The sequence below is a fragment of the Cinclus cinclus genome, chromosome 12 (genome assembly GCF_963662255.1).
Source record: "Cinclus cinclus chromosome 12, bCinCin1.1, whole genome shotgun sequence".
NCBI classification, from domain to species: domain Eukaryota; kingdom Metazoa; phylum Chordata; class Aves; order Passeriformes; family Cinclidae; genus Cinclus; species Cinclus cinclus.
In genome coordinates, this window is record NC_085057.1 from 17,206,307 (window position 1) to 17,231,276 (window position 24,970).

A 24,970-nucleotide genomic window follows, 5' to 3' on the forward strand; every position below is an offset into this window, starting at 1 on the left:
AGCAAGTCCAAAAGGATTGATTCCTAAGGAAGTCTGTAATTTCATTAAAAATATCTTCTCAACCTGCTTAAACTTGTGTGCTGAGTATTGTGCCTCATTCATCAACTTAACCACTTCAGCGTGAGGTAAATGATGCTTTCTGCTCTGCCTGAAAATGTTTTGGTAAAATGTTTGCGTATTTTAGTTTTGATAAAAATGCTTTAGAGAGGTTGTATTCACATCCCTGACTCATTAGTCTTTCACTTCAAAATATTCTTTGAGCAGGTCAGGAATACTTTTTATATGATACCACAGAGCAGTGAATTGGTGTTTAGTGTATCAGCATTATTACCTTGAATTGCCAGCTACATTCTAATGTAACATTTAAAAGAAAAACTAAGGGAGAAACACAGAAATTAAAAACACTAACACCCAATCAAAACCTCATAATAATTGGGTAGTTTTGTAGTGTTGCTTCTTGAATTTGTTGGAGTCTCAGCTGCGGGCTGATAATGTGGTGGAGGTGCAATATAAATAATTCCAGTTTTATTTCACAGTTTCTCTTAGATGACTGGAGGAAGCAGACAAAATGCATGCTCCTAAAAACCTAAATCTAGAAAATATAATTAATGTTTGAGCTAGAAATGACACCAGGAAATTGCCGTTCTGTGTGACAATTTTGTTGGCACTGCTTTTTAGTTCATCTCTCTTTTCCCATGACTTTTAACAGGTGCACCTGTGCAGTATGGCTGAGTTTGAGAAGTGACAGTGAAGAAATGCTCAGAGGAAAGCTATGTGCCTTCCCCCCTCTCTGCACACAGGGCTGAGGAGCAGAACCTGGGTTTTCATTAAAACCTGCAGATTCCCTTAAGGAGCACATAGGGTTTCAAAGGCATCTTCATCCTTTATTGCAGCAAATGATCATACAGAAGAGCAAACTGCTGGACTGAAGAGTTGAGAGCCCAGGGTTAGGTGAGGAATATTGTTGGTTATGTTTTCATAATGTTTAATCAGCAGTTGTCTATGGTAGTATGAATTTTTCCAGAACAAAACTTGGCATGCATTTAAAACTCATGGCAGGGCTGTGTGGGAAGAGCTGCACACACAGGAGGGAAAAACTTCAGCAATTATTGCCAAACAAGCAATTCTTGCCCGTATAATTTTTTCCATGTATGGAAACTCAGTACTATATCTCAGCACTAGTAATAACTCACCAGGTTTTGCTTGCTTTAGCTAGTGGTTTGGGGCCTGTTTTTTCCCTCTCTAGTTTTTATTTGACCTCATCTAGTTGTTTTTGCAGCCTGTATCACAGGAACCTGGTCAGATTTACAGCTTTTTAGTGAGCCATACAGGAGGCGAAAAACATGCTCGAGTTAAACCTGTCCAAGGTGAGAGAAAGGCGAAGAAAATGTTCCTTTATCCTTCCAAGAGCTCAGGCTTCTGCACGAATGGAATTGTGTCCTCTGCAAAGGCAGGCCCCCCCCCCCACTCAGGACCAGTTAGCCATCATAAAATAACCTCTGATATCCCATTTCCCTTACTGCAGTCAAAAGAACTTTTAAATCAGCTGCTGCAGCCTTTTCATTCTAACACTTCTTGCCCCTGCAGTGGGATTTGTGGTTCCCTCTCCAATGGTACCTTGCCCCTGGAATCAGGTAGGATGTCATTTACAGACTGCTGGACAGGGGTTGCAGCTCAGCTGTTTTGTAAAGAAGGTTCAATAGCAAAACAAATTGTTCATTCTCAAAACCTGCAACATGATTAATGCATAGATTAAAACATTACTGTCTCTGTTACTTCTGTTAGGACACTCCACAGGCATTGGTTATTACATTCTGACCATATAGGAAAATGAAGTGGCTATTTCCTCTGGATATTTTCAAAAGCAGGTTAGCCTTTGAGCAACTATTGCACTGACAAGCTTTAGGACTAAGTTTTCAGATTAGTCCATGCTCAGTGCTGGCAGTCAACTTCAGGTTGTGAAGGTGCTGGCCCTTGCTCTTGGTAGCACTTTGATAAACTTCAGCCACAGTGGGTTTGTAGATCTCTCTAGAGATCACAGATCAGCTTTTCTTATCAGTCTGCTAAATTACAATCAACAGTGTCCATTTTGTAACAATTAACACTGGAAGTTTGCATTTGCTGTTACATTCACAGGAGATAAAACAAGAGTCTGTTCAGGCAGAACTCCTGCATTTGACCTTACTTGTGTAACCATTTGATCCTTGCAGCCATAAATTATATCGCAGACTGTAACTAAAACATCCAGTGGTTAGGATGACTTAGTTTTAATTGTTTAGCACAGGCTTTTAAGCAGTAGCTCACCTGTGGGATTAATATGAATAAACCCAGTTCAGGTCAGGGTAATTGTGTGCTACAGGATGAGGTATTTTTTATTTGCCATCTTCACGTCTGTCAGCTCAGTTTGAAAAGATGGAGTTTTGAGGCCTGACCTGACACAAAGCAGTTGTTTGGCTTCTCTGGGAGTTTGTTTCAGCTGGGGGCTGGATGAGCTGCAGAGGCCCATTCCAAACTCACCAAGTCATTGATTCTGCAAGGTGTCAAACTGAGCAGGGTTTCATTGAGCAGAAAAAAGCAGTTCTGGTGAACTCAGCTTTCAGCCAAAGGGAAAGCCTGGTTGCCATCCCCACAGGCAAGGAAGCAGATGGGTGGCTGCTGCTGAGGAATGTGATAATTGTGTGTAGAACATGGCTGGTGGCTTTCCTTTGCTCAGTACTTCATTGTTCAGTCTTGTGCCTGTGCTTGATGTCAATTGCTTTTCTCAGTTAATACAGAGGCACAGCTTATATGTAACATGGTGGGGTAATGCAAACTGGCTGAGGAAAAGCTGCTGTGGTGGGAATTCTTCAGGGAGTAAAGAACTGATGATGGGAGATAATCAGCTGTTGCATACATGATTGGATATTTTTAATCCTGAGAAAAGTTCCAGGAGAAAGTAAAAAGGGAAGAATTGCTGAAGGTCAGCGCAATCTTAAAATAATCCTGACAAGGTTGGTCACTGTAAATGTCTTAATTATGGTGGTTCTGTAAGTATATTTCTTTCTGCCTTTTCTCTTTAGGAGTAGAGCTTCATTTTTCCTTAGGAATATGAATAGACAGTATCTTCAATTCTAAAAGCTGTGGTTTAATTTCACAATAACACAATGTTCGCCAAAGAGTAGGGGTTTGGATCTGTATGGTGTATGGAGCCTGGGCTGTACTACTTTAAAGTCCAGAGTTGGGAGAAAACTCAATGAGAATGTAAATGTACATGTTTGGGTGTTTTCTGTTAGAGGGGGTGCATGGGGAGGGATGCAGAGCCAGGAGAGTTAGGAGTTTTCCTACCAGTTTTTCCATAGATAACTCTTTATATAAAGTTTAGCAATAATCCACTTCTCCCTTTTTCCAAGTTGCCATACACACACCCTTTAGATGAAGCCAAGAATTTTTTTTTAAACAACTTTTTATAACTGGGTTGCTCCAACAGTTCGGGATTCCTTATGGAACTGGTTTTTGTCCAAATTCTTAACAGTTCATTTGGTCTGTTCACCCAAATGGGTTAAATATTTCTTATGTCTGTAAACTCAAATTGTTTAGAGAACGGTGGAAAAGTGATGGCAGATCACTGCCTTTTGGGATATCTGAGGTACTGTGACTGTCATATCTTTGTTAGGACAGCTCTAAACTTGCCCCTCACAGCAGGCTCACAGCCAGATACTGTTTTACCACAGCTCCTGCTCACTAGGCTGTTCTTAAGGAATTATTTTAATGTTTATTTTAGTTTTGAGGAAAGAAAGCACTTTTACATGCACTTGCCAGCTCTTCTCTCTAATCCTAAGACCAGGAAATGTTGTTTGGTGGTTGTTTCCCTTTTTTCTTTTTTTTTTTTTTTTTTTTTTTTTTTGGGTTGCTTTGTTTATGTGCTTATTTATTTATTTTACATGGACAAGTCAAATATTTTTTTGTCACATCAACATCTGCAGCTTGTCTTGTCCAGGGCCTCGTTCCAGGGTTGTGACCATGCAAGCATACAGACTTGGAAGGCTTTTCTGCTTTGTGCCTGTGCATCCTTCCTTGGTGCATTTCAGCAGACACATAGCAGTTTTCCAGATGCTACAAGGGGACTTGAAACTTGTTACTGAGAGGAGCAGTTGGCAGCTTGTGTTTCACAGAAACAACCTGGCCCTGCCTGGTGCAGCTACTGCTCAAAGAGGAGGAGGCTGAGCCCAGGCTGGTGGGGAGGAAGGAGCTTTGGCCCTCAGGAGATGCTGGATTATTATCCCAGTTCTTCCTGCATAGGCATTTCTAGGAAAGTTCTCTTCCAAAGAAAGAGCTAAGCCAGGAGCTTGCTGAGCACCTGGAGTGGGGTGCTGCAGGGCAGGTCACAGCCTCTTTGGGCATGATCTGGGAACAGAATGTCTCCCAGTTCTCCAAAGGTTTCCTTCTCACTCTCGTACAGTCTCTTGTCCTCCTTGTTCCTGGACCCAGGCTCGTTCTTAACCAAGTCCCTGTTGAAAATTGAAAAGAGCTCTCCCATCTAAACACACACGCCTGTGGGCTCATTTTAATAACACACTCACTTCCCTTTTTAGAGTCTAAGACTCAGTTGATGGCCTGCAGCCCTCTGTGACAGTGAGTGAGGATCATGCACACTTCAAAGGCTGAGGCAGCAGCTCTTCCTCCAATGTTTGGTGCTAAGTCCTAGGAATGAGAGGTTCCTTCATCTTCACTGTGACCAAAACCCCAGTCATTCTGCATATATTTAAATATCCTTCTCTTGCCTAGGATGCACTCCTTAAGAATACCATCTTGCTCTTTTAAGGGGAATTATATTTTATAAGTTCTAGTATTTTTTTTGTTTTGTTTTGTTTTGGCATCTCAGTAATTACACTTTCAGCAGATTCATGAAATTGAGTGAGCTCTGGTGACCAATCTTCAGCAAGAAATTCAAAGCCCTGTAGTAAACTGCTACCTCAAGTTATTTCTAGAAGGGTTTTTAAAATTACCATAAACTGTTTACTAATATCAACAATAAGAAAATTCTGCAAGTCACACAAGTGGTACAGCTACAAAAGAAACAAGTGTGTTCAGAAGACTTTGATATGAATGCAATGATGCCAAACACCTTGGCACATTCAACATCATAAGATCAGCTGTAGTCACAGTAAAATGGAGAGTAGAGAGAATTTCCCATTGCATTCACAGCAGTTTCACGCAGGATGAAATTCATAACCAGAACCAGTTATAAGCCATTGAGTGGGTTTGCACTATCACTATCATCAAAATTCTTTTGCTTTCAGCTACATGTAGATAGCACTGATATAATTACAACAAAGAAACCTTAGTTGTGCTGAGTGCAACCCAAGATTATCACTGAAAAGCACGATTCAAAGTTCACATTTCCATTGGCAATGATGATTCAGATGAGGAAGGACAAATATCTTTGCTGTTGGCTAGCTGGGGTCTGTTCCTTGGTCTTCTGGCTCAGGAGGATACAGTTCATCCAAAATCAGCTCTGCAACAAAAATTAACATGTTTTGGAGAATTATTTTTTTCCCCTGTTTCACACAGTATAATTATAGCTGGTATCTGCACTTTAGAACATACTGATGGTAGAAGACTACAGCAAATATAATTTTGGAAGGTTCCATGCAAACAAGTCTTTAGGTTTGTGTTTTTTCACACAGACTTCTCCCCCTCTTTTCTTTAATGCCTTTTATTAGGGCCATTTTCTGCTATTCCAGGTTGCTCCAAGCCCCATCCAGCCTGGTCTTGGGCACTTCCAGGGATCCAGGGGCAGCTACAGCTTCTCTGAGCACCCTGTGCCAGAGCCTCCCTACCCTCACAGGGAAGAATTTCTTCCCAATATCCAATCTAAACTGCTTCCAGAGGTCTGAGCAACAACCAGCTCTGATACTTGTTAAAAGAGAAAACTGACAAAACTGATTTTTTTACCTTCAGAGGCCCTCAATTTTTCAGTCTTTTTGAGAATGGCTCTTACACCTGGCATGGCTTGGTCATATTGATGGAGAACTTCCAAACAGTGTTCATGGAACAGTTTATCTTTCTGAGACAGGCTGTGCAAGAGTAAAACAGCATCCCGTAAAAACTGAATAACTTGTTCCTTATGTGCACACAAGCTGGTCTCAGATCTAATCTTCATCCACTGTCTGTGCAACATCACAATTAGTGCTTTAACTACCTGCAAGAGGAAAAACAGTGCCTTAACACACAAAGCAAAAACTAGGAGCAGAAAATTTATTTCAATATAAACTTTACTGCTTAATCTCTTCAAACTTTGAAATTTCAGAATATTTTCTAGCAAGCCAAAGCAAGTTTCCTAGAAGTTGGCATCCTCTAAAGTACAAGACATTTCTGTTTCTTTACAGAAAAAAAAAAAAAAGAAAAAAAGAGGCAAAAAGAAACTTCAGCACTGAGTACTTGGAAGTTCACAGCAGGTTAAACTGGGGAAGTGTGGTGAACATACCTCGAGGTTGCACTGACAGTTTGTGCCAGGAAATAAAACTGCTGATCTGGAGCACCACATGCAGCGTGTCAGGAGCCTGACTGTCTGTTACAAACACAGGCTGTGTTAGAGTGAGGGCTAAGTTTGGTAATTCATTGCTAGTTTCAAATATTCTTAGGGTATTTATTTCTCTTAAGAGCTGATGTCTTTTACCCTTAAAGTTGTACAAGTTTTTTTCCTCGTAATACTTTACAGGCAGAATTTGCCTTGCATGGAAACCTTCTCGACTTTCTGATGAGTGAGGATGTCAAGGTCAGTGGCCTTTAATTCACTGCATACAAATAATGTGTTTATACTTAATATAATGGTGAAGGGGGGGTAATGGAAAGGGTTCAAAATGAGGGAAGTAGAGCAAATAAAACTTCAAACAAATCACTTCTGCCTGTACAAATGATACAAATTAGGTTTAAAAGCTATTCTTTCTATATATAACCATGACTGTTAAACAGCAAATTAGCATTTCCATTGAATGCAAGAAATATAAATCCTAAATCACTACAGAATGCCTTTTAAATGTAATAAACACAATCAAAATGAAACATAAATCTTGCTTCTTGGTACTCTTCTATTGCTCTAAAAGCAAAATAAAGCTTAGTGCTGAACATCTGCAGCCATCCTAGGATCTTCCTTGGTTTTTTCAGTGATTTAAAAGATTATTATGACCAATGCTCTCTTCAAAGATGGCTGCTGATTCAATTTCAAACAGGTCATTTCAAAATTAATTGTAATACCTTACTGCAACCCCTTACTTGAAGTTTTTATTTCAGCTAGAAAAAGAACTTGTTTTCAGACAATTTGTGCACTGTCCTGCTCCTCCCACTCCCCCAGCTGGAAGGAGAAGGAAAGAGCACATGGACACTCAGCCATGGTTACCTCTTGCTCCAGCTGAAGCCAAAGCTTTTCAGGTGCTGATTTATCTGGTCTGGATGTGATGTACATGTAGAGTGCAAGGAGAAGGCAGGTGTCTGAAACAGAGAGAACTTTGTTCTTTTTCCAACTAGCCACTTGTTCATGACGAAAATTAATTCTATTGGGCAAGAAAACATTTCGAGTTCTATCCTAGGATTCATAGTACAGGATCAGCTTCTTGTTTTACTTCTCATATCTTCTGCAGTGCTGAGGAAATTGGTATCCCTAAACTTTCAATTTGCCTTTGTGGTAATCCTGTCCTGGTTCATTCATAGAGAACTGAACAGAGATCATTTATCATGCAGAGTACTGGAATCTCTAAGTGCCATGAACGCAGGTAAATTTATCTTCAAAACTCCTCAAAAGCCCCTTTTTCCTCATCAACCTTAAATATACAATCTAGAAAGTTATTTTAAAATGGCTGTCAAAAGCACTTCTTGTAGAAAGATACAACAAGACAAATACTCTCCAAATCCTAAGTAGAAAACAAATTTCCAGGCTTTTTGCCTTCTGGGGTTTCAGCACCTTGGAGCAAGGCCTGTTTGCATTACTTTTAGTCATGGTAACAGTTTTATGTGTCCTTCAGTCTTTTACCTGAATGAGAACAGAGCTGAGCAACCAGCAGGTGGTGCTGAGCAAGAGCACACAGGAGTCTCACAGTCAGAAGCACAGCAGGCAGAGGAGTCTCGGGACGCAGACAGCGCTGCAGTACCTGGCTATTCAGTAAGTGCTGGAAACTTCAAAACAAAACTTAGTCAGAAAAGGGAAGTGAAGTTGAAAGTTGAAAATCCACTATTTTTTTTTTTAGACAGCATCATAATTTGTGCCTTTCCAGCTATTTATAACATACCCACTCTTAAATTATCTGTCATAAGTACAAAGTATGCTGAAAAACATTGTTACTTTTGTAGTCACTGTAGTTCACACTGGCAGTTTTACCTGCCAGAATGAGATCCTGTGCTTTCTTTCCTTATGCACCTCTCAGCAACCACAAAAATCACAAAATGAATGTTACAAAGCTTCTTCACTTTCAATGAGGCAACAGCATCTGCTTCATACGAACATCATCAGCAAACCTTATTGATCAGGGATGGTTATTACACTCATTAACACAAAAGGCAGTAGAAAAATCCTCAGCTGCTTCTCAAATGTGATCTGAGATGTGATTTCTCTCGTAAATAACACAACTTCTACTGGAAGCTGCCCAGATGAGTTTCAACAGATAATGAAAACAGCTAAATAGCAGGCTCTGAGATAATTTTCAAGGTATTACTGACTTACTTTATTAACAAGTCCATAGTTGAATTTTCAGCTAATTTCACCAAAACCTTTAGGCTTTGGGTCAGGATATTATCAGTCTGGGAGCCCCTTGCAGCAGAAAAATCTAAAAGCTGAAGCAGCTTTTTAAACAAAGAATGTTGAGCTCCATCAGTGTTGGGAGGATCCTGTGGAGCAAGCAGCCCTCCTTGTGTCCTGTTCTCTTCTTTATTGTCACACAACCCATTTTTGTCCATCTTGGAAACCTGTTCATCTCTAGCAGCAGAACTTCTTTCCATTTCAGCAGTCAACAATGTGTGGACAACATCCCAGCTGTAGAACACCAAATAATAAAGGATCCCCAGTGATACAAGAGTAGTTTCTTCAAGGGATAACCTGAAGTCCTCCTTGCTTGACACCGTGTTTGTGCTGGCTCTGGAAGCAGCTGGATGTGTCCCACAAGCTCCATTCCCTGGTGTGTCCCCAAGCTGCTCTGCTTGGCAGAAGGCACCAAGGTGGTGCTCCACCAAGGGCAGGAGATGGACAGCACCTTTGATCCTGCTCTGTGTGAGGGGCAAGAGCCTTCCCAGGCTTTCTGCTGAGATTCCCTCAGATAATCCTTCATCTACAGCAATCAAGTTCAGTCCTGTTATTGCCAGTTTTTGAGCTTCTTGCAGGGATACAAGAGGAGCAATTCCTTCTTGAGTTGTCCTGCTGCTGGGGAGTTGTGTGGGCTTCCTGTCCAAATAAAAGTAAAAGGGAAATGCTTCATGAGAAAAAGCAGAGAACACAGTTGAAATCTGAGTTATCCATATTATAAATAGAGTAATAGAAAGGCTGGAGTATTAAGAGATGTCTGTTTCCAAAATAGGAAAAAAAGGGGGGAAAACATCATCCTATTCCTTTGTGCCTGAATGGAAGAGCCATTTCAAAGCATTCTAGGTTTTATTAACAATAAAACAATCTATCTGAAAAGGAAATGTATTTCAGAACCTAGAGTAGGATTCTGTAAAGTGAAAGAACTTATAATTTATATCCAATCTTCGTATTTAAAATGCTTTACCAGGAAATATAAATACATCTTGGAAAGTTGCAACAACCTGTACATTACCAATTGAACACAGTTTCTATTTTGAAGATATAAAACCAACTTTTAATCACATCTTCAGCATGTTCTTCCCCCTTAAGTCATGATTTTGTTTCTCTGCTTCCCCGCTTTGCAATGCAAGCTGCTAACAGCTACTCCCAGGTTTAGTTCTGTGCCTTCCTCTAACAGATAATTAACCTACTTTATTTTTTTAGTGATGATCCAGTGTTCAGTATGTGATAATCAAAGATACAGAATGATGTTCCAAATTTTGCACTAAATGGCCTAAGCAGAGCATGATTTACCACAGGGAATGAGCTGTCCTGCATCACCAAGTGTTTTCTTAGTACAGAGTATGCCACTGTGGTGAGCATGGCAGATACAGTTTAACAAAGAAAATAAAACTTACATATCCAAGGAATTGGGAAGCAACACAGCTCCAGGCAGAGGCTCAGAGTTGCTGCTGAGAAGGTGGCAGAGTCCTAGAAATGACCCAGGGACAATGGGCTGCTTCATCAGTGCATTCAGCAAGATAGAACCTGGAAGGATGCAGAATTTTCTTTGGAGGAGATTTGCCATCATCAACAAAAAAATCTGTACTTCAGAAAATCAGCCTTATTTAGAGGGCTCACAACCTCAAAATGTTTTTTTCATTATGAATCTTCTTTTTTAACAGGAGGATGATTTTCAGAAAAAATGAATTTAAGATATGTAAATATAAACCAAGTTATATTAAGAGGTATTTTAATTATGATCCCTTATTAGCTGTGATCACATATCCCAGCTGTTCTGGTGACTTGCCCTCCATTTTCTACTCCAGACATTGAAATTATGTGATGCAATTCCACTTCCAACAGTAACTAAGATAGTACTCTGAAGAATTCTTGGAGCTGACTGTTTAAAATGCTTTATAGTGTTTTGGGTTTTCTTTTTTAAAGATACATTTTCCCTGGTTTTATTTCTGCATTACCAGAATGTTATTACCTTGTATACTTCGTTTGGGGACAAAGTTGTAGGAACTGTTTTTTCCTGTTGCTTTGTGATGCTTCAGGGATGAAACTTCAGGATGAGTTATCTTCCTGTCTGAAACAAACAGGGATTGGGAGAACACGGATCTGCACCCATCCTTTACACACAGCCACAGGGTTTGATAATCTTTTACTCATCTCTACATGTCATAATTACCAAGCAAACCAAGGCCAAAAGCCTTGCAGAGTTCAGAAAAAAAAAAACAAGCAAATGTATTTTTTCAAACAAATAGGCATATTGAGTGTTGTTACCATAACAAACAATAGCTATACCAATGCTTTCAGGCTACTGCATTTTTCTTTTTGCTGGAGTTCCCACTGCCCGTGTTTTTAGAATGAACAATGTAACTGACAGCAACATCTCAGATTTTTCATGACTCTTGAAGTAAGGATTAGTTGATGATATCCACATTTCTTCCATTTATTATTTCCCATTGCTATTAAAAAATCACTAATTTTGTTTCATATTATAGCATTTTTTTGCATAGTACAGCAATCTTCAATTATATGCAGATATTAATTTCCTAAGCTTTACTCAATGAATTTCAAGATACAATTTTGTGAGAATTACTGTCCTACACATAAAAGAGGAAATGAGTACATTGTTTCAGTTGGTTCTTTCAATATGGCTAAATATGTACCCTTTAAAATCTAATCCCCAAAATGCTAAAACAAGAATAAAAAACATGCACTAGCTGACTAGCAGGCCCAGAAATAGGCAAATTATTTCCTTCTCTTTATACAATGAGAAAAGACAAATGAACAATTTGGATGTTTTAGTTCATCACACAATAAAGTTTTTGTATTGCAGCCACTGGCAGCTTCATCGTTGACACCTTTGCATCCGGTACTAAAGTATGAATTGAAATTATCTTCATGCAAATTTCAGTCATGGGTTTTTAACTCCAGTTGGTATAAAGTGGAAAAAAACACAAGCAAAACCAAAATAAAACAAGTAACTGTGAACTGACCATTTTTTGTGATTGTTCAGTCACAAAATCCTTCTCTAATGTAGAGTGTTCACATGCAGCTAAAACGTTGCAAGCTGTACATGGGTTTACCTTCTTTGATTGAAGTAGTTAGGGCCATCAGATTTCCTGAAGAACACGATGGCCTAGTGGACATTTCAGCACTGAAGGATTCCTTTGTAGGAAAATACCTTCTTGCTGGCTGTGGAGAACATCCTTCTGATTTCACTTGTACCACAAGATTCTTTTTAGGGCTAAGATAAAAAGATGAATCAGTATTTCTGATAATTACAATAATATTGTAATTATTTTATTAAAAAAATCTATTTCTTTGCACTATGTTTTAAAGATACTTCACTATAAACTCTTTGAACTTGTCTCAGATACAAGGAAGACTTTTTTTTTGAGCAAATTCCAAAGATGTCATCAGACTTAACTGTTGTATTTTTTAAAGACAACAGAGCTAAGAGTTACATGAAGAAAGAAAACTTCAATAGCTCAAACACACATACTACAAAAATGAACACAAATTCCTTTTCCAACCCCCCTACCTTGTTGCTGGAACTGCCTGAGAAAGGTGTTTATTTCTTTCACAGTTCTGAAGTCGTGTTCTTAATTCATTCATTTCTGCATCCTTGAACTGCAGCTCAGAGTGCAGGGACTGTAACTGAAATAGGAATGCAGGGCAATTTTACTGTTGCCAGTTTAGAAGTGGTGCAACTGCAGAGCTACTGAGTTGCCATGAGAGCTTACTGTGATCACCATCTGCTTACTGTGAACTCGACACAAGATCTCCATTTTTAGGAATGTTTGTCCAATTAACTATCTGAGAACCAAGTGCCAGGAGTTCAGGCAAGAAGCCTTTAAGGGGGAGAGGCTAAGACAGAGCAAGTGCCGCGCAGGGCATGGCTCCAGTGAGGCTGCCAGTGCAGAGCAGGACAAAAGCAGCCACTGTCCTCTTCAGGGCTTGCACAGAAATGACTGCAACAGCAATAGCAATCTGATCAGAGCCACAAAGCATGTTCTGTCACATTTTCCCACTCTAAAATACGTTCCAATAGCAATGTTCTCGGGATGGCTTTTAAAAAGCAATAAGTAAATGAAAACCTCTACCACCTGAATTTCACTCCTTTATTTTGGCAGGGGAAAAGCCTCAGTGAGTTCTTACATATGTTTTCTTTTAGGTAAGAAAATAAAAGCAAGCATTGTGGAAATTTCACACAAATACTCTTCCTTTGACTAAATGGTGACATCATGAAGTCATAAATCAGCTTCTGCATGTCATCTGCAGGTAACTGACATATTTACAAACCTTTTTGGCAAATTCTTTTTCTTTCTCACTTAAAATTTGCAATTTTTGCTGTTCCAGTAGTAGGTATGATCTTTTCTGTTCCTCCATAGCATACTCCATCTGCTGCAATGAGTCACGCAGAATTTTAATTTCTCCATTTTTAGTGAGAATTTCATCCTGCATTTCTTTCAGCTGCGAACAGAGGAATTCCATTAAAGGGTGGATATAGCCAAAACTATGTATTTCCATCAGTATGTGGTTGAAAATTAGGTGTATTTGCAATTTCTAGGGAGAATAATGCTGCTGGTAACCCAGCTCAGAAATTCTAAACTTGTTGCCTCTAATCTTTCTCTGATTAAATCAAGCTCAGCTACTGTTTTCTTTAACATAATTTAAAATGACAAGACCATCCTTCTCTTTCTCCTTCTCTGCAATGTTTTTTTTTCCTTTTTTTTTTAGTCACACACATCAATAATTTATCGTTTAGATGATAACAGTGATAATTTAATTATACTACTACATCCACCAGGATAGCCAACAAGCAGTGCAAGACAAGGTGCCACCCCCAGACAGTATCTTCATGACATTGAGTCTCTAATACTTCCTGAGCAGCCACCACTACTCAGACACAAGACTTTGGAGGGATAATAAAGAAGTTACTCAGAAAAGCAAGAAGAGAAGATCAGAAAGACAATTCTCTACAACTGTAAAATTGTGATTTAATATGGTATTTAATATGTAGATTCCCTGATTAAGGTAGCTGTAATAGAGCTGGGAAAGATACAGAGAGTGAGGAAAGGGAAACAGAGTATCTTTCCATAAATGATCACCAGAAGGTAAAGTAACAAAGTCACTTAAATGTCAGATCACTTTTCTCAAATCTTTTAAGTTGAACAAAACAAGTCTGGCTGACAGGGCAGAAAAATTCTTTGATAGGGAACAGATAAAACTGAAAAATTAGCATTTGCTAATCTGAAATAACCAAGAAATAAAATACTGCTCTCACTCTTTAGTATTACTAGAACTGTTTCTAGTATAATGATTTTAACACAGCCCTGAATTACAAATATTATTGATCACCTTAATTAGAATTAAATGCTTGGGACTGGATTTATCCACCTTTCAGTTATTCCTATCAAAAATGTAGTATTTAGAGGAGAGGGGAGGATATTGCCAACCTTCTGTTTGACTTGTTCATGCTGTGTCTGCAGCACTTCTAACTGGAATGCATCTCTCATCAGACCATCTTCTGTTCTGCTTCCTGCTGCAAGGAAAAGCCAAAATCTGAAGCACAGATGATGAATGTACATCACTGGTGACTCAACACCAAAGTTTTATTATTTGTCACTGCATACATCTGAACAGTTTAGTATTCTACTGTCATTACAAACAGGTAACCTGCCTCACGTAACCATCTCAGGAACTTTGCTAGTGCTCATGCATCAATTGTATAAGAGGAGGACCTCTGCCCCTTCGAATTTTTAATCACAGAATGGTTTGGGTTGAAAGGAACCTTAAGGATCATCTCATATCTTAAACAAGCAAGATGACCCACAGCAAAGCAAGCATTTCTTCTGAGATAATTTTAGTTAAAGCACAAACAAGAGTTCACTGAAAACTTGTTCACCTGGTGAGATGACTGTCAGGGTTGCTAAAACATACTTAGATTATTCAAGCTCTTAAGCTTCATTATGAAGAAACCCCTGCTTTTGTTTCTTTCAAAGTAAACCTGGAAGTCATCTGTTAATACAAGGCATGCTATGCATTAATTAGTAGAAATTAAGACGGGAAAAAAAATCTGAAAGCCAACATGCTACCAGAATATGGTACCTAAGCATGTTGAAAGTTTAGGAAACTCGTTTTTTTTAATTTGGCAGGTTTAACATGCAGCACCCTTGCCCCAAGCTGGCATTACCCCACATCCACACCAGGCACGGGCTCCTGGTGCCATGCAATGTGCCTGCCGGGAGTGTTATCCTCGCTATTCTTCTAAATCCCAACCATCCCTCTGACACCGGGGGTCGTGGGGTGCTGGTGGCCTGGGAACAGGAAGGAGCAATTCCCTTAAGAGAACTTACAAGAAAGATTGAGCCAGTCTATTTACAAGAGCCTGTAGTGACGGGATAAGAGGAAGGGGCTTCACGCTGACGGAGATTTAGGTTAGATATTAGGAAGAAATTCTTCCCTGTGAAGGAGGTGATGCCCTGGCACAGGGTGCCCAGAGAAGCTGTGGCTGCCCCTGGATCCCTGGAAGTGCCCAAGGCCAGACTGGATGGGGCTTGAAGCAGCCTGGGATGGTGGAAGGTGTCCCTGCCTATGGCAGGGGGTGGCACCCGATGGGCTTTAAGGTCCCTTGCAATCCAGGCCCTTCCGTGGCTCCTAAAGGGACAGCAAACCCTTTCGCAGCGGCGGCGCAGCGAGGGACACACCGACCTTGCCGCCCGGCCCGGGGCAGCTCCGGAGCTCCCCACGCGTGTCCCGCCGGCGGATCCTGCGACAGCGCCTGCGAGGCCAGGATGTCGATCTGCTCCAGGTCGTCCGCCGTGAAGTCATCACTGTCCCCAAAGGGGTCCACGATCCCGGTCACGGCGCTCTTGGGGCGCTTGTGCGGGGGAAGACCGCTCCGGAGCGCCGGCGCGGGGGCCTCAGCCCCGCTGTCCCCACAGAGGGAGGGACCGCTCCGCTTGCGCGGCACGGGCAGCGCCGCCATGCCGGACCGGGACCCTCGGCGCCCACACGCCGCGGGGCCGCCTCGGCCACGCCCCTCCCGCGAGAGCCGCGCCGTCCGCCAATCACCGCCGGGCAGCGTTCCCCGTACAGCCAATGGAGTGGCGGCGGCTTCAGAGCCGGCTGTAAGCGCCCCCGCGATTGGCCGCTGACATCGGCATGTAAGCGCCTCGCTGATTGGGTGGGAGGAGGGAGGCGGGAAGGTTCGCCCCCTCAGTGGCGTGAGGGGGAGTGGAGCTGTCAGACCTGGAGCGCAGGCAGCACGGTGAGGACGGGCCCGGTGGTGTCACGCCGCACTGCCGGCCACAGGCACCCTGCCCTTGATTAACTGGGACCTCTGAAAGCGTCACGGAAGTGTAGTATTTGCAAAAGTCCTGTGCTAAACCCCCTCTGTTAAATTACTGACATTATCTCTCTTTTGTAATAATGTTTTGCCTGGTTTTAATGGTGGACTGAAAAATAGAGTTTCCAGCTCTGTATAATTCAGGAGGCTGTGAGGTCACAGCTATGTTTATGAACCTTTTAAGAAGAGAGTAGACCACAGTCTTGCAGCACACTTTTAAAACAGGGGTTACTAATTGTTTTTATTTCTATCAATCAGTTTACAAATCCTTTGATGGTCTTTTAAGTGAAAACCACCCTGTTAGTGTGACATATTTCCAATTCTGTCAGAGAATTCTGATTTCTCTTGCTCGTTTCGCTATTTTCCACTACGTTCAGGAAAATTCGGTTGTCACTAGAGGGTCATTTTCTTTATCCACGCACTGCATGAGCAGCCTGTGATGAGCCAGTAGGGCCCAAAGGAAGCCCTGAGCGTTTTTCATTTCACTGTCCCCTGCTGTGCTCGAGTGGCAGCGGGCGATCCCAATGGAAGCAGCAGCTGGGAACAGCTGCATCAGTCAGCCCAGGTGCACAGAAGAGGGGCACTCTCGAAGGGAAGCTGCACTTGCATCGCTTCTGTTTTGAGGTGCTGTTTGAAGGGTTTGTTTCTGTTTCTCCAAGAAGTTGTTTTATCAATTATGTACTAAGCCAGGGAAATTGTGGGTGGGTTTGATGCTCAAAACGCTGAATGTACCATTATTTATGCTTGGGGTTATTGCTTTTTCTCCCTCTAGTGGGAAAGGTAATGTTTGTCTTTGTAGTCTAGGCATAAAGAAAAATTACTTCTTGCTTTTAAGAATGGCTTTATTTCTTTATGTTTAGATAGAGATGCTTTGAGGAGATGGAGTAAAACTGAAATTGTTTAGTTTAAAAACTCTTCTCCTGGCAATTTTTAATGCTCTGTTTCCACTGCTTATGTTTGTAGACACATGTATTGAGACCTTGATTTAAGTAATCTAAAAGGAATTTGATCAATTGTTCTTAATTCTGGATTTTGATTTTTTTGTTGGTTTTTATTGTTTGTTTGTGTGTGACTTTTTTTTTGTTACTCAATACATTAATAGGATTGTGCTATTATTATTTTTTAATTAATGCTGCTTTTAAATAACAGTATACTGTTTGAGTGATATACCTTCAGTTTTACTTTCTCTTCTTCTTCTTCTAGCTGAAGCTGAGGAAAAATAGAATGGTAGAACACTTGCACAAACTTTATTTTTAACAAGATAAACCAAGGTACTGACTCTGTTTTCTTCTATTCCAGGTGTTCCTGCTAGAGAGAAAATGACTTGCAGAGGACCTGAATAACAACAAAGTGAGTCTGAGATGTAGAATTAGCTTTAAATACAGCTGCCTATGGAACCATTTTTGGGCAGGGGGTGAAAGTCAGTTACATATCTGCTGATTTCTCATCTTTGTCTTGCTTACATTGAGTCTAAAACCTGAAACTCCCTGAGGAGAGCACAAGAAATCAAAGTGTGACTATAACACTACCTGACAACTGTGACCTCTTTTGATTGTTATAGCCCGAATTTCTTGTTTCATTTGAATATTCCACTTAGGACTAATAGATCCAGGTGTCAGCCTTCAATCCACATGAGCAGTTTTAGCATTACCTTTTGACTCTTGTAATACTTCTAGCTACCTTTAATTTGCTTTCTACTCTTACCATTACTTTAGTTTCTCACGTGCAAGTTAAAACCAGGGCCCTTAATGTCTGTCTTGGTTTTAGCAGTAAAAGTCTGACTGACTTAAGAGTAAAATCACTGAGATAACTGGGAATTTGTGCATTTTTTTCATTTGGGTGCACTCCCTGTGGAAGGGGGGAGCTCTTTAGCATAATTAAGCATTAAGTTTAATAACTTACGTGGGGATTTGGACAGTGCTTAGTTCTGCTAATGGTATGTTCGTTTTAAATGCTAGCAAGAATTCCATAACTCCAATGCAAATGTTGCTTCTTTGTCCCTTATTTCAGTGAAGCTGGACCTGAACGTGTTTTGTGTTCTGATTCTCAAAAGACTGAACAAATCAAAACTGAAGCAGATGACTGAATCAGTCCAGCTACCAGCAGAGATTTTTTTTTCTTTTTAGCTTAATTCCTAAAGTATGAAATAATGAAATGCAAATGGGACTTCAGCGAAAATTTGTTCCAACAAAATAGCATCTTGATCCAGACCTGAGAGTTGGTTAGGAGAGGAATGGTCGGGGTTTTGGGAACATGTCAAGAGTTTTGTGGGAAAGGAAATCCCACGCTTCGGAGCTGTGTGTCTGAGAGGGGTTTTTTAGTCCGCGTTTGTCCTGGGTCCTGAGAAACGAGAGCAAAAAGGGAACGAGGCACGAGGATTACGGCGGTGCGTGCCTGAAATAACGCTGGCCGTGGAGCTAACGGTGGGGTGAGAGGAGCCGCCGCTGTCCTGGGCTGGGCGCGAGGCGGGGCCCGAGCCCAGCGGGGAGTTCTGTTACTGCCCCCCGTTATTTCCGTTGGGTCAATGAGCGCCGAGCCGAGCGGGGCCGCGTCCTGCCGGAGCCACCGAGCGCTGCCAGGCGGGGCGGGCTGTCCGTGCGTCGGGCTGTCCGTGTGTCCGAGCCGGTCCCTCCCCACCGCCACCACAACAAACCCGTCCCGCCCGCGCCGTGCGGCTGCTGCGCGGAGCCGCCCCCGGCCGCGGGGGCCGGGCCGGGCGGTGCTGGCAGCGGGGCCGGGGCGGACATGAGGACCGAGATCTCCACGGCGGCCGCGTTCGTGACCCGCCTCCTCCGAGCCGCCGGTGGGGTCGGCGAGGAGCAGCTGCAGTGCTTCTTCGAGTGCCTGCAGGAGGCGATGTGCCGTAAGTGCCGGGGGGCATCCCTTCCCTCCATCCCTTCCCTCCATCCCTTCCATCCCTCCCGCACCCCTCGGGGTTCGGCAGAGCGCAGCCCCGTGCAGAAGCTCCTCTTTGTTCCCTTCCGCAGAGCACTACAAGCACCACTGGTTCCCCCTGATGCCCTCCAAGGGCTCCGGCTACCGCTGCATCAGGATCAACCATAGGATGGACCCCTTGATAGGAAAGGCGGCGGGAATGATCGGACTGAGCCACGAGAGGCTCTTCCAGCTCTTACCCAGCGAATTAACGCTGTGGGTCGACCCCTTCGAAGTGTCCTATCGCATAGGCGAGGATGGGTCTATCTGTGTGCTGTACGAAAGCGCCCAGCCTGGGGGAAAGGCGGTCAAACAGCTGGAGAGCAGGACCAGCTGCAAGGAGCGGAGAATTGGCAGATCCAGCCCTTCCAAGAGTTACAACATGATGACGGTTTCTAGTTAAAAACAACTCTTCTCTGTACGATGTTGTATGTATCCTAACCTCATGGCAAAGTTAGATGTAACTGAGCTCTTTTGGTTTTAGTTATTTTCTTCACCCTTTAGTCATTAAAGTCGTGCCAAGTTCTTCGTGGCCAAGGGCTAAATGTATAAAGCAGTTCTTTACACTGCACGTTCCTTTCTGGGTTGTGTCCTGTTAATGTACTGTACAGTCGGTAGATTGTTATACACACTTATATTTTCGAGAAAGTTTTGCCTATTTGTAATAAAAAGCAATACTGTACCACTCTTTATGATAGGTTTTAGTCAAAATTAGTACTTGCAGAGCAATAACTTGAAGGGGGGGAGGGGGTAGGAAACAGATCTAGCAAACTGAACATAAATGTTTCCAGTGATTTGTCTCCACAGACTTCTCTCAGGGTCATTCAAGTTTGACTGTGAGGCACAAATCACAGAAATAACTATTTTTCCTTTTTCAAAGCATGCATTTATTTGAGGACTGGGTTCCATCACACCCCAATATTTTAGCAAAAAAGAAGTGGGGAATTAGTTGTCTTGTTATTTCTAGTCATGGGAATAGAAAAATAAATACTTGCTTGAAATGTTTCTGATTTGTTTTATTTGTTTTGTCTCCCCCCTCCACCCCCCCCCCCCCCCAGGTTTTAACATTGCTCTCAAAGCTTTTTCTATCCATTTTTAATAATAGCAGAAAGCTTTGTAGTTAAAGAGGTGTAACAGTGAGCATCAATCTTTAGTTCAGATCACAACAGAATGCTCAGTTTTGGGAAAGCTTGCTGGCTGCCTGTCTTCAGATTAATAATCTGTGTAGAACTGAGTGGGTTTTTTTTGGTACTTAATGGAAGCAAAGGTACTTGTCCTGGTTTGAAAGACAGGTGTTTGCTAAGGAAAGCAGGAGCTTCCCTTTGGACTGAAAAAAGAATGTGATTCTTCCGATTATTATAATTTTGGAATTAAGAGAGCTCTCAGGCAAAGATATGGGGGTAGGAATAGCAGTTCTTTACTAGTGTATCTAACATGACAAACAAGAACAACAACAGCTATGAAATTACCCACAAACAGAACAGTAACTCAGTCCCAGTGTTTTTTGGCTGCAGGCACCTTTTCCCTGAGCTGCAGTTCCCGGTGCTGGGGGCGGGCGGGTCCCGCAGAGCCGCAGGAGAGCTGGGAGTGGTGGCAGCGCTGTCCCACGGGGAGAGAGAGATGGAGAGAGAGAGAGAGCCCTCCGCTCATGGTGTCGGTCCCGGTGCTCGGCAGAGTGCTGGATGGTGGTAGTTCACAGCGAGAAGACAGCCGGGCAGGGTCCGATGGTGGTTTCCCGACGCTGGGATGGGACACAGACGGCGATCGTCCTTCCCGTCCGAACTCCGCGGGGGAAATGGGCCGAGGCCCAGCCTTCCGCTTCCTCTTCTGCCTGTTTGAATCTCGCGGGGCTTGCTTCTTCCCTCCCGTCCCCTCCCCCTTGTCACCAGGGCCCAGTCAACAGGTATCTTAGCATGACAATGGGGAAAATTCCACAGAGGGAAAAAGGGAAAGAAACCAACCCCCAACAGTACTCTTCTAATATTTGATGTATTGCAAAAAACCAGCAAATAAAAGCTTGAGTTTATAAGGAAATGGCGTTTGGGTTTAAAACTGCAACTTTACACCATGTAGGAAGCTTGAGTGAAAATGATCATCAATGCTGTAACTACCTTGGCTTTTCTGGAAGGTAAATCCTTCTGTTTCTTGCTTTGAGTTCCTTATTTTTGTCAGGGTCTCTAATACTAGTTTGGGTACAAGTTTTAGTGAAGATATCAAATACAGTAGATTTGATGTAATAACAAAACTTTGTATTGTTGGTTTATGTGGATACTCTCAGCGTTGATATCCCAGTAAAGGATTTAATTTGCAGATATTGTGATTCCTATTCTAAGTAGCACTGGTTTCTAATTCAGCCATAGAAGGCTGCCTGGCATTGCTGATTTCTGTAGCCTGGTGTTGGAGCACGGTTGAACACTTGATGAAAGAGAGCTTTGTCTGGTGTGAGTATGTCAGCAAAAAAACCCTCCTTGTGCTATGTCAATAACATGGTAGAACATACAGCGAGGGAAGGGGCAAGTCTGGGCAAACTGCAAAGGGCAGAACTCCAGCTCACAAAGAGGTTTTCTCTTTGCTTGCTTTAGAAAAAGCTGTGGCTTGCTTCTTGCTGTTTGCTTATTATCTCGATGGCAGGCTTTTCTAGTGGTATTTGTTTAATCTGGAAAAAATACGTAGTGCAATTTTCTTAGTAATTAAAACCCTGTAAAAATTGATTGTGTGTTTCTAGTCTATCACCCCAATGAATTTCTGGGTTAGTTTAACAAATGGGTGTTAAAGGTCTGGGGGCAAATTGCCTCTTTATTAGATAAGATTGGAAATCGGTTCTCATGACATTGTTTTATTCTCTTGAGGACGCAGCAATACTTTCCTTTTCCTCTCTGATGAATATTCAGTGTGGGTAATCCTATTTCCTTGGGACCTCTAAGGGATGTATTTGACACATTTGTCACTAATTGAACAGAATAACTTTAAATCTGCTAAGGATGAGGTGCCTTCTTTAATTAAACTTCATTTGAAAGGTAATTGGCCTTGCTGCACATTATATTAACAGCCCACTGGAAAAGATGGGTATGAAGCCTTCAAGAAGGTTTTCCGTACAGGAAAACAAAACAAGAGGTTTTCCATAGCAGGAAACACTTGAAGTGGAATTGAAGATGACTTGGGAGACAGGATATGATTTCCAGCTGCTGGGTGTGATTTGAGGTGAAGGAGGGTGTAGCTGGCTTTTCAGAGGTTCTGTTCTTGCCTGGTGTCTGTCCATGTAAGAGCAGAGAAGAGCCTGGGTTAATCCAGCCATGATGGATTCTGCTGCTTTTATTAATCCTCTCCTAAGCAATGGGATGTTTCAGATGTTTTATAATGCCACATCTCCAGTATCCCATGCTCTCTGTAGGATTGATGTCTATCGTTGAATGGGCAATTTAATGCAAATTAAGTTTCATTTATTTAAGCCATTGGCATGGAGTTGAAGTCACTCTGCAGACAAACAGGTGGGGGTCACCAGGGGAGTTGAACAAAACCCAATGAAGCAAAGAAAACACTTGAGCTGCAAGTAAATACACTGTCATATCTGTGCCATCTAGAACTGCATTCCATTGCTTTAAGAGAGGTCAAAGATACACTGACAGTACAAAAGCTGTTCTGAGGGAATAGAGTGCTTGGTAGTGAGCCAGGGAAGCAGTTATTTGGAGGAGGTAAAGAAAATCAACTTCGTGTTTTCCCTGAAAGGGGATAAGTTTTGTGTTCTGCTGTTGCAACAAGCAAGGCAAAATCTTAACATCTTTAAAATTACATACTTGCCACAGAAGACTGACCACATCTCATCAGTCATGACCTAGACCAGACTGGTTTGGATTCTGCAGGAAGGATTACTGCATGCTGACCTCCTCGAAGGAGTAAAAATCCAGGGAGGAGAGTCAGTACATGCTAGTTTGTATGAGGATGGGTTAACTCAGATAACTAAAGCTGAAATAGGGGGAAATAAAACATGCATTTGCCTGTTTCTCCAAAACATTGCCTTGGTGCCAAATTAATTACATAACATTTGTCTGAGTGGTAAAATCCACCTGAGACAGAAAGTCCTGCTAGTTTATACAGCCTGACCACTTTTGCACTGCAATTATTGTGTATCACCCTCCTGACTCGTTAGCTGGACCTAAGAGCACAGTGGTGAATGGTTTTGCTATGAGAACTTCAGGAGATAAGGGGATTGTCTGTACTTGTTTCAGATTCTATTACCTTTAGAGTTAGGTAAATTAAAATATGATATTTGGGATGTTTAGTTTCTAACCATTGGTGTCCTTATTTCCTCATCCTCAAGATGAAAGGCTTTTTGGTGTGTTGCACTTTATATTGCCATCAAATTAAGCCTGTTTTTTGTATTTAAAGGATTAAAATGATTAAGCTTTTAAAGTTTGAGCATAAATAATTTTCTTTTAACTGTGATTTACCTACATGCTTTCTGCCAATACTTGTTCTGTTTTTAATATGTGCCTGAGAATGTGTTCCCAGGGAATGAGTGCAGTGAACCAACTGATCAGGATCACCCTGTTCCCACCGCGATTTGCAGTTCACCAGCACTGACAGTTCTGTGAGCTTCACTTAAACTGAGAACAATGCAGAAGTCCTGACAGAATTGCTAAAAACATGAGGTCTTTCACTTAACTAATTTTTAATTCCTGTAACATGTTCTTCACTGTTATTTTGTTTAGAATGCCATGTGTTTTAGGTGAAGTGCCCAGTAAAGAAACCTAAATTATGAGTTTGTGATTGCTCACACAAAGGACAAATCCCAGGTTTGTTTAGTAGCTTTCTGTACAGCTGGCTTGATTTGCATTAATGATATTGTTCTCCTTTGAATTATACTCTTATTATGAAGTGAATTAATACCAATAAATTAACCTCCTCATTACATTTAATCCATGATTAAAAGTCTTGTGAGTCTCCTGCAATTATTAGTTGTTAATTTTTTTTACATTGGGACACTTACTGTAGAGAACTTTTTTGTTTGTTTCCACATACACTGGAAATAGATATTGGAGTCCCACTGATACCCTAATGCAGTTCTCTTGGGCATTTTCTAGACTTTGTAGTTATGTTTTTCTTTATGAAATCCTAAAATTTATTATTTTTATGTTATCTGAACTAGTCATAAGTATATTTCCACCATTTCATTATCCTCATGCAGTATAAAGTTATCCACATTACCAAATACAGGTAGGCAATGTTTACTGATCACTTCGAGCTTTTTGCTGATCCCTTTAGTAATTTTACCATCTTCCTCTTTTCAGAACTAGAATTCATTTAAATTCTGATGTATCTTAAAAGGTCTTTACCTTTGTATAACTGGTTTTCTTAGCTATTGCAACCATGGATTTTCCTCTCACGTTTTTAGCTTCCTTCACATTTTCTTTTCAAATTTCACAATAATCTGCACTTGTCATCTTTTTTTCTGTTTCACCTTGGTTTTCTTTAATTATGACTCAGAATTTGGATCTAATCTTAATTTCTGCCTCACGTCTCAGCGTAGCAGCACTCAGCCATCACTTTGGCTCTGTGTGATTCTTCAGGCAGATCCACGTTACCATGGCAGAGTGGGAAGATTTGTATTCTTGGGTAATAGAGGTGTGCTGGTTCCTGACTAATAAGGTTGATACTTTTTATAAATTATATTTTTCATGCTTCCAGAGTCACTATTAGCAATATATATGCTGTAGGAGTAATAGACTTATTTATTTTCACAGTTTTCATGCTGGGGAGTGAACTTATTCCAGTAATAACAAGTGATATTTTCTTTCTGTTAGAAGGCTATGTACAGTTTTCACTGAGACGTAAAACCTGCTGATTTTAGCTTGTAATTTGGGTAACTTTGGTGGGCAATGTATTTTGAGATGGAATTGCATGGAAGGATCTTTCATCTGTTT

General features: G+C 41.5%; 2 protein-coding genes across 2 annotated transcripts; one reads left to right on the forward strand and one right to left on the reverse strand.

Moving 5' to 3' along the window:
• Positions 1-5,432: 5,432 nt before the first annotated feature.
• On the reverse strand, positions 5,433-15,755 carry ATRIP (ATR interacting protein). Its single transcript, XM_062500786.1, has 13 exons — positions 15,479-15,755; positions 14,224-14,309; positions 13,067-13,237; positions 12,306-12,421; positions 11,848-12,008; positions 10,743-10,841; positions 10,168-10,297; positions 8,696-9,409; positions 8,009-8,151; positions 7,379-7,470; positions 6,467-6,550; positions 5,935-6,181; positions 5,433-5,494 (listed from the first exon to the last, which is right to left on the reverse strand). The coding sequence occupies exons 1-13, from the start codon at positions 15,753-15,755 to the stop codon at positions 5,433-5,435; spliced, it is 2,382 nt and encodes a 793-aa protein (XP_062356770.1).
• Positions 15,756-18,860: 3,105 nt separating this feature from the next.
• Positions 18,861-19,452, forward strand: LOC134048819 (protein BTG1-like). The gene is made up of 2 exons (XM_062500829.1): positions 18,861-18,978; positions 19,103-19,452. Exons 1-2 carry the CDS (start codon positions 18,861-18,863, stop codon positions 19,450-19,452), a joined length of 468 nt encoding a protein of 155 aa, XP_062356813.1.
• The last annotated feature ends 5,518 nt before the right edge of the window (positions 19,453-24,970 follow it).

What these genes read in the sequence shown, in the direction of transcription:
- LOC134048819 (XM_062500829.1), top strand. Translation starts at nt 18,861, where the DNA reads ATGAGGACCGAGATCTCCACGGCGGCCGCGTTCGTGACCCGCCTCCTC. An exon ending in CCTGCAGGAGGCGATGTGCC is followed by an intron (nt 18,979 to 19,102) that starts GTAAGTGCCGGG and finishes TCCCTTCCGCAG; the next exon opens with AGCACTACAAGCACCACTGG.
- ATRIP (XM_062500786.1), bottom strand. Translation starts at nt 15,755, where the DNA reads ATGGCGGCGCTGCCCGTGCCGCGCAAGCGGAGCGGTCCCTCCCTCTGT. An exon ending in CAGGCAGTTCCAGCAACAAG is followed by an intron (nt 12,009 to 12,305) that starts GTAGGGGGGTTG and finishes TTTTTATCTTAG; the next exon opens with CCCTAAAAAGAATCTTGTGG. An exon ending in TCAGCTCTGTTCTCATTCAG is followed by an intron (nt 7,471 to 8,008) that starts GTAAAAGACTGA and finishes TCTCTGTTTCAG; the next exon opens with ACACCTGCCTTCTCCTTGCA.